The sequence below is a fragment of the Thalassophryne amazonica genome, chromosome 2 (genome assembly GCF_902500255.1).
Source record: "Thalassophryne amazonica chromosome 2, fThaAma1.1, whole genome shotgun sequence".
Lineage (NCBI taxonomy): Eukaryota > Metazoa > Chordata > Actinopteri > Batrachoidiformes > Batrachoididae > Thalassophryne > Thalassophryne amazonica.
In genome coordinates, this window is record NC_047104.1 from 374,474 (window position 1) to 382,236 (window position 7,763).

General features: G+C 44.5%; 1 protein-coding gene across 4 annotated transcripts in view; it reads left to right on the plus strand.

Annotated features, from left to right (window-relative positions):
• LOC117521509 (cyclic nucleotide-gated cation channel beta-1-like) overlaps positions 1–6,313 on the plus strand; it is a 167,311-nt gene extending 160,998 nt beyond the window's left edge. For 3 of the 4 annotated variants that reach the window (XM_034182840.1, XM_034182826.1, XM_034182833.1), the window contains exons 16-20: positions 423–559; positions 4,427–4,521; positions 4,942–5,079; positions 5,512–5,553; positions 6,135–6,313. In XM_034182840.1, coding sequence (XP_034038731.1) covers positions 423–559; positions 4,427–4,521; positions 4,942–5,079; positions 5,512–5,553; positions 6,135–6,249 — 527 coding nt within the window. In that variant the 3' untranslated portion in view covers positions 6,250–6,313. The remainder of the gene's footprint in view (positions 1–422; positions 560–4,426; positions 4,522–4,941; positions 5,080–5,511; positions 5,554–6,134) is intronic. The other variant, XM_034182848.1, reaches the window with a different exon arrangement.
• Positions 6,314–7,763: the final 1,450 nt, after the last annotated feature.

A 7,763-nucleotide genomic window follows, 5' to 3' on the forward strand; every position in this document is an offset into this window, starting at 1 on the left:
GATTTTTGCTGGTTATTGGTAGTCTGGGAGCAGGCACCGTCTCTACGGGGATGGGGTAATGAGGGGATGGCAGGGGGAGAGAAGCTGCAGAGAGGTGTGTAAGACTACAACTCTGCTTCCTGGTCCCAACCCTGGATAGTCACGGTTTGGAGGATTTAAGAAAATTAGCCAGATTTCTAGAAATGAGAGCTGCTCCATCCAAAGTGGGATGGATGCCGTCTCTCCTAACAAGACCAGGTTTTCCCCAGAAGCTTTGCCAATTATCTATGAAGCCCACCTCATTTTTTGGACACCACTCAGACAGCCAGCAATTCAAGGAGAACATGCGGCTAAACATGTCACTCCCGGTCTGATGTAGGGCTAATTTAGAAAAAGTTCCATGAGCAGATAAAAAGTTCCTCTTCCTGCTTTGTGGTGTCCAGTCTGCATTGTCCAGAGTTCAGACCTGGTGCTCGAGGATCTGGATCCACACTGGGACACAAAGACTAAACAGGACGAGAAGATGGACAAGGAGGAACCGCAGTCCCATAGCAAAGCAAATGTACAAGTGAAACAGGAGGTGAGCCTGAACCTGCAACAGCACCTGCAGAGGTACAGGAACCCAGAGCTGTGGAGGGCCACATACAGAGCAGAAACAGAGGTACAGGAACCCAGAGTCATGGAGGGCTGCATACAGGACAGAGAGACAACAGTACAGGAACCCAGAGCCATGGAGGGCCACATACAGGGCAGAAACAGAGGTACAGTAACCCAGAGTTGTGGAGGGCCACATGCAGGGCAGAGACAGTGGTACTGGAACCCAGAGCTGTGAAGGGCCACATACAGGGCAGAGACAGTGGTAGAGGAACCCAGAGCTGTGGAGGGCCACACACATTGCACAGACAGCACTCCAAGAACCCAGAGCCATGGAGGGCCACATACAGGGCAGAGACAGTGGTACAGGAACCCAGAGCCATGGAGGGCCGCATACAGGGCAGAGACAGGGGTACATACAGGACAGAGACAGAGGTACAGGAACCCAGCACTGTGGAGGGCCACATACAGGGCAGAGACAGAGGTACATACAGGACAGAGACAGAGATACAGGAACCCAGCGCCGTGGAGGGCCGCATACAGGACAGAGACAGAGGTACGTAAAGGACAGAGACAGAGGTACATACAAGACAGAGGTACAGGAACCCAGAGCCGTGGAGGGCTGCATACAGGACAGAAAGAGAGATGCATACAGGTCAGAGACAGAGGTACATACAGGACAGAGACAGAGGTACATACAAGACAGAGGTACAGGAACCCATAGCCATGGAGGGCCGCATACAGGACAGAGACAGAGGTACATGCAGGACAGAGACAGAGATACAGGAACCCAGAGCTGTGGAGGGCTGCATACAGGACAAAGACAAAGGTACTGGAACCCAGAGCTGTGGAGGGCCAAATACAGGGCAGAGACAGTGGTATATGAACCAAGAGCTGTGGAGGGCCACATACAGGGCAGAGACAGCGGTACAGGAACCCAGAGCCGTGGAGGGCCAAATACAGGGCAGAGACAGTGGTATATGAACCAAGAGCTGTGGAGGGCCAAATACAGGGCAGAGACAGTGGTATATGAACCAAGAGCCGTGGAGGGCCGCATACAGGGCAGAGACAGAGGTACATACAGGACAGAGACAGAGGTACAGGAACCCAGAGCCGTGGAGGGCCACATACAGGGCAGAGACAGAGGTACATACAAGACAGAGACAGAGGTATATAGAAGACAGAGGTACAGGAACCCAGAGCCGTGGAGGGCTGCATACAGGAGAGAAAGAGAGATGCATACAGGTCAGAGACAGAGGTACATACAAGACAGAGGTACAGGAATCCAGAGCTGTAGAGGACCACATACAGGACACAGACAGAGGTACATGTAGGACAGAGACAGAGATACAGGAACCCAGAGCTGTGGAGGGCTGCATACAGGACAAAGACAAAGGTACTGGAACCCAGAGCTGTGGAGGGCCACATACAGGGCAAAGACAGTGGTAGACAGAGGTACATACAAGACAGAGGTACAAGAACCCAGAGCCATGGAGGGCTGCATACAGGACAGAAAGAGAGATGCATATAGGTCAGAGACAGAGCTACATACAGGACAGAGACAGAGGTACAGGAACCCAGAGTCATGGAGGGCTGCATACAGGGCAGAGACAGAGCAATAGCAGCTACAACCCCAATTCCAGTGAAGTTGGGACATTGTGTATAATAGTACACAATGTCCCAATGTCTTATAGTTAGGGCTGGGTCAGGTGACCCTGAACCATCCCTTAGTTATGCTGCTATAGACTTAGACTGCTGGGGGGTTCCCATGATGCACTGAGTGTTTCTTTCTCTTTTTGCTCTGTATGCACAACTCTGCATTTAATCATTAGTGATTGATCTCTGCTCTCTTCCACAGCATGTCTTTTTCCTGGTTCTCTCCCTCAGCCCCAACCAGTTCCAGCAGAAGACTGCCCCTCCCTGAGCCTGGTTCTGCTGGAGGTTTCTTCCTGTTAAAATGAGTTTTTCCTTCCCACTGTTGCCAAGTGCTTGCTCACAGGGGGTCGTTTTGACCGTTGGGGTTTTTCTGTAATTATTGTATGGCCTTGCCTTACAATATAAAGCGCCTTGGGGCAACTGTTTGTTGTGATTTGGTGCTATATAAATAAAATAGATTTGATTTGATTATAATGTAAATAAAAACAGAGTACAATGATTTGCAAAACCTCTTCAACCTATATTCAATTGAATACACCACAAAGACAAGATATTTAATGTTCAAACTGATAAACTTTATTGTTTTTGTGCAAACATTTGTTCATTTTAAAATGGATGCCTGTAACACATTTCAAAAAAGCTGGGACCATGGTATGTTTACCACTGTGTTACATCACCTTTCCTTTCCTTCTAACAACACTCAATAAGCATTTGGGAACTGAGGACACTCATGATTGGGTACAAAAAGGAGCATCATCAAAAGTCTCAGCCGTTCACAAGCAAAGATGGTGCGAGGATCACCACTTTGTGAACAACTGCATGAAAAAAATAGTCCAACAGTTTAAGAACAATGTTTCTCAAAGTCCATTTGCAATGAATTTAGAGATTCCATCATCTACAGTCCATAATATAATCAAATATTTCAGAGAATCTGGAGAACTTTCTACATGTAAGAGGCAAGCCCGAAAAGCAACATTGAATGCCCGTGACCTTCGATCACTCAGGTGGCACTGCATTAAAAACCAACATCATTGTGTAAAGGATCTTACCGCGTGGGCTCAGGAACACTTCAGAAAACCATTGTCAGTTAACACAGTTCGTCGCTACATCTACAAGTGCAAGTTAAAACTCTACCATGCAAAGTGAAAGCCATATATCAACAACATCCAGAAATGCCACCACCTTCTCTGTGCCAGAGCTCATTTGAAATGGACAGACGCAAAGTGGAAAAGTGTGCTGTGGTCTGATGAGTCCATATTTCAAATTGTTTTTGTAAATCATGGACGTTGTCTCCTCTGGACAAAAGAGGAAAAAGTCCATCCAGATTGTTACCAGTGCAAAGTTTAAAAGCCAGCATCTGTGATGGTATGGAGGTGTGTTAGTGCCCATGGCATGGGCAACTTACACATCTGTGATGGCACCATCAATGCTGAAAGGTACATCCAGGTTTTGGAGCAACACATGCTGCCATCCAAGCAACGTCTTTTTCAGGGACGTCCCTGCTTATTTCAGCAAGATAATGCCAAGCCACATTCTGCACGTGTTACAACAGCGTGGCTTCGTAGTAAAAGAGTGCGGGTACTAGACTGGCCTGCCTGCAGTCCAGACCTGTCACCCATTGAAAATGTGTGGCACATTATGAAGCGCAAAATACGACAGTGGAGACCCCGGACTGTTGAACAACTGAAGTCGTACATCAAGCAAGAATGGGAAAGAATTCCACCTACAAAGCTTCAACAATTAGTGTCCTCAGTTCCCAAACGCTTATTGAGTGTTATTAGAAGGAAAGGTGATGTAACACGGTGGTAAACATACCACTGTCCCAGCTTTTTAGAAACCTGTTGCAGGCATCCATTTCAAAATCAGCAAATATTTGCACAAAAACAATAAAGTTTATCAGTTTGAACAATAAATATCTTGTTATTGTGGTGTATTCAATTGAATATAGGTTGAAGAGGATTTGAAAATCATTGGATTTTTATTTACATTTCACACAATGTCCCAACTTCATTGGAATTGGGGTTGTAGATGGATGTGCTCAATCCTTAATGTTATATTGATGTCAACAAAGCATGTTCATTGTTTTTCAGTCATTAATTATGAATGATGGAGAAAATGATTCATAGAGGACCTTCTGTCTCCAGCTGAATTAACTATGTCAGCTGTATAAGATCAACTTGTGTGTGGTTGGTTTCAGATAGAAGATGTGACTCAGATGGAACAGTGGACTCCTCTGATGGACAGCATCAAAAAGGAGGCAGAACAGTCTGTTCTCGCTCACATGGAGGAACGGTTCGCCATTCTTTACTGTTCACTGTTTGTCTTCCTGATGGCCTTGGGGAGGCGTTGTTGGTTCTTCTGTGCTGTATTTCAAAAAAATGTTCAGATCATTATCAGACACAAATGACAAAATTCACGAATGCCAAGTAAATTTATTGTGCAAAATGATTTAGTTTGTGTTTCTGAGAAACAGCCCGGCAAGAGTCCCACCGTGACCTACTTTTCACCTGACCCCTATAATTATTTAGGACTGAATCTCACTGGCCCTGTGGCAGGAGGCCCAGCAGCCGTACTCCCCACCGAAGTATAGCTCCAGAAATGGGCTTTAGTTTTGCTGTTTTTAAAATTCTATATTAACATAAATATTCGTAAATCTTCCCTTGATTTGTTTGGTTGTATATGTATTACATTTAATTTTTGCTAATGAAGCAGACTGCAACAGGAGCGTCTGGAGGCAGCTCGGGTTGCAGAAGAAATGGCCAGAAAGGCAGCAGAGGAGGCAGTCCGACAGCTGGAGGTGGAGCATTCAGCCAAGATCGTTATAGACACCCTGAAAGAGCCTAACGAACAGTACGTCACAGTAATGTACAAATCTTGGATGTATTATCAGATCAGCCAAAAAAAAAAAAAAAATAATAATAATAAGGACTCATTTCTGAAAAATGCTTATGTTTGTGTGAATTTTGTGGCCAAAGTTTAGTTGTTATTATGTCCTCAAACACACTGGAAAGATGACGGCCATAGGTCAAGAATAAAAAGAAGATAACCTAACTCTTTAAACATATGTGAATAACACATCTTCAGGTACTTTTGAAAAGAATTCACAGAATCAGTAGAATGAACTGTTGAAAAAAGCACGTTCCAGAAGTGAGGTGCTAGGGTCCGAAACACATGGCCACCTTCTGAAAGAACTAATCTTTGAACAGAAGACCTAAGAATCTGGACATGTTTGGAGAACAGGTGCAGTCAGTGAACATCCTGCTTGGTGTTTGTTTTAAACAGGCTGCCCAACATCCTGGAGGAGCAGAACGAGGATGATCCAGAGTAAGTCCAGCTTCATACATTGTCACACATTCCCAACCGTCACCCTGCTGATGTCACATCCTGCCAGCTTCAACATGCTTCATCAGACAGGTTGTCTCTCTGTCAGAGTCAAAAACCCTGTTTATCTGATGTTAAACTGCATCCAGCCTGCAGAGAATTAATTTTTGTGGTTGGTGATGAGATTTACATTTCTGTCACCACAAAACATGGACACAGCTCAGAACTGTTTCTGCTCTCCATGGGAGTAATTCTGCTGCTGCCTTCCATTAGGGTTAGAGTTATTATTATTATTATTTATTTAATTTATTTTCATTTATATAGCGCCAGATCACAACAGAGTTGCCTCAAGGCGCTTCACACAAGTAAGGTCTAACCTTACTAACCCCCAGAGCAACAGTAGTAAGGGAAAACCTCCCTCTGAGGAAGAAACCTCAAGCAGACCAGACTCAAAGGGGTGAACCTGATTATTTGCTAACTGCTAGCAGTAGCACAGGTGTTTTCCACACCTGTTGCTTTTTCTGCCACTGTGTGACTTTACTATCTCTGTCTATCTCCTTTATCTCTTACTGCTCATGGTCCAGGTTGCAGAACCTGCGAGAAGATAGTGAAGACAGCACAGACAATAAGGGTCCTGAGGACATTAAAGTAACAGAGGACAATAAACACACTGAGGAAGAGAAAAAAGACCATCAGTAAGTGCAAACCCAATCTTCTTGCAATGAAATGGATGGAAGCACCCAAACGAACATGATTTATACAAAAACCAACTAGAGCACCACGTTCATAGAGTATAAACCTCTGCCAATACTAGTTTCCAATTCCACAAAATTTTTCCTTGGAAAAAATGTTCAAGATCAAAGTTCTGTTAGAAGTGTCTTTTCATAAACTAAATTAGATGTGATCAAATGTCAGGAGTATGTATTTAGTTCATGCACTTGAATCAGATTTTTTTTTGTGGTGTTGTCGGGTTTTTTCTCAACTTTTCCGATTTCTGAATTCTTTTTCAGATCATTTTCACAGAATATCCATCCATCCATCCATCCATTTTCTTCCGCTTAATCCGGAGTCGGGTCGCGGGAAGAACATTGGTTATCTATATGCACAGTTTATCTTTGCTTTTTGGCACTTGGTGTCCAACTGATAACTACAAGACAAACAGGCATAAAATTGGAACCTTCATCCAATTTTGGTGGTATAGGTAAATCCATAACAGAAAAATAAGTGTGACGGAGGCACTTTTGATTGAGATATAATGCAAAATGTACACCAAATGGACTTTTCAATATTAAATTTAAATGGCCAAAAAATCTGTAATCCGAATCAGATCCAGATCAAACTTTGTCAGTCGATATCCTACATAACACTCTCAAATATGAAAGAAAGTCAGTCTTTTTTGACAGTTTATTAACTACACAAATGTACAATATAACAAATGGTGACTGGTTTATAACACAATTATGACAGAGTTTGAGGGGAGAGCGAGCAGCAGCACTGCAGCAGCAGCATCCAGTTTTTTTTTTCACGTGCGCGCATGAACGAACTGTCATCCAGACATAGCTCCTGTAGCAAATAATGAAATTCCCCGAATTGGAAACATCTCATGAGGATGTTGTGAACCCAGGGATGACGCCGCTGGCGATGTTTGTCAGCTTTCCACAACAAATAGAGCACAGTGACTTGCTCCATGTGATCAAGGTCCGTCATGTCGACTTGACAGCGAGCAGAATGGAAGCTCCTCCTATTTGATGACACATTGGGGCGAATTTTCACAGTGAAAGCAGAGTGAAACCGGGTGATGGTGGCACGTCCATCGCCAGGCGAGGGATGCATTGGTGTGAACGCAGCATGAGAGCCTGTGCTGATCAGTTATCTATCTTCACCCAGATTTTCATCAGATCTCTGGAGCTGTGCAACATCCCTTCTTGCTTCAAATGCTCCACTATTATCCCAGTCCCAAAGAACCCCTCCATAACAGGACTAAATGACTACAGACCTGTCGCCCTGACATCTGCAGTTATGAAGTCTTTTGAACAGCTGTTGTTGAGCCACCTGAAAGACATCACAGGATCACTGCTGGACCCACTGCATTTTGCCTGTCGGGCAAACAGGTCAGTCAGTTGAGGATGCAGTCAACATGGGTCTTCGTCACATCCTGCAGCACCTGGACTCAGCAGAGACATACGTGAGGATCCTGTTTGTGGACTTCAGCT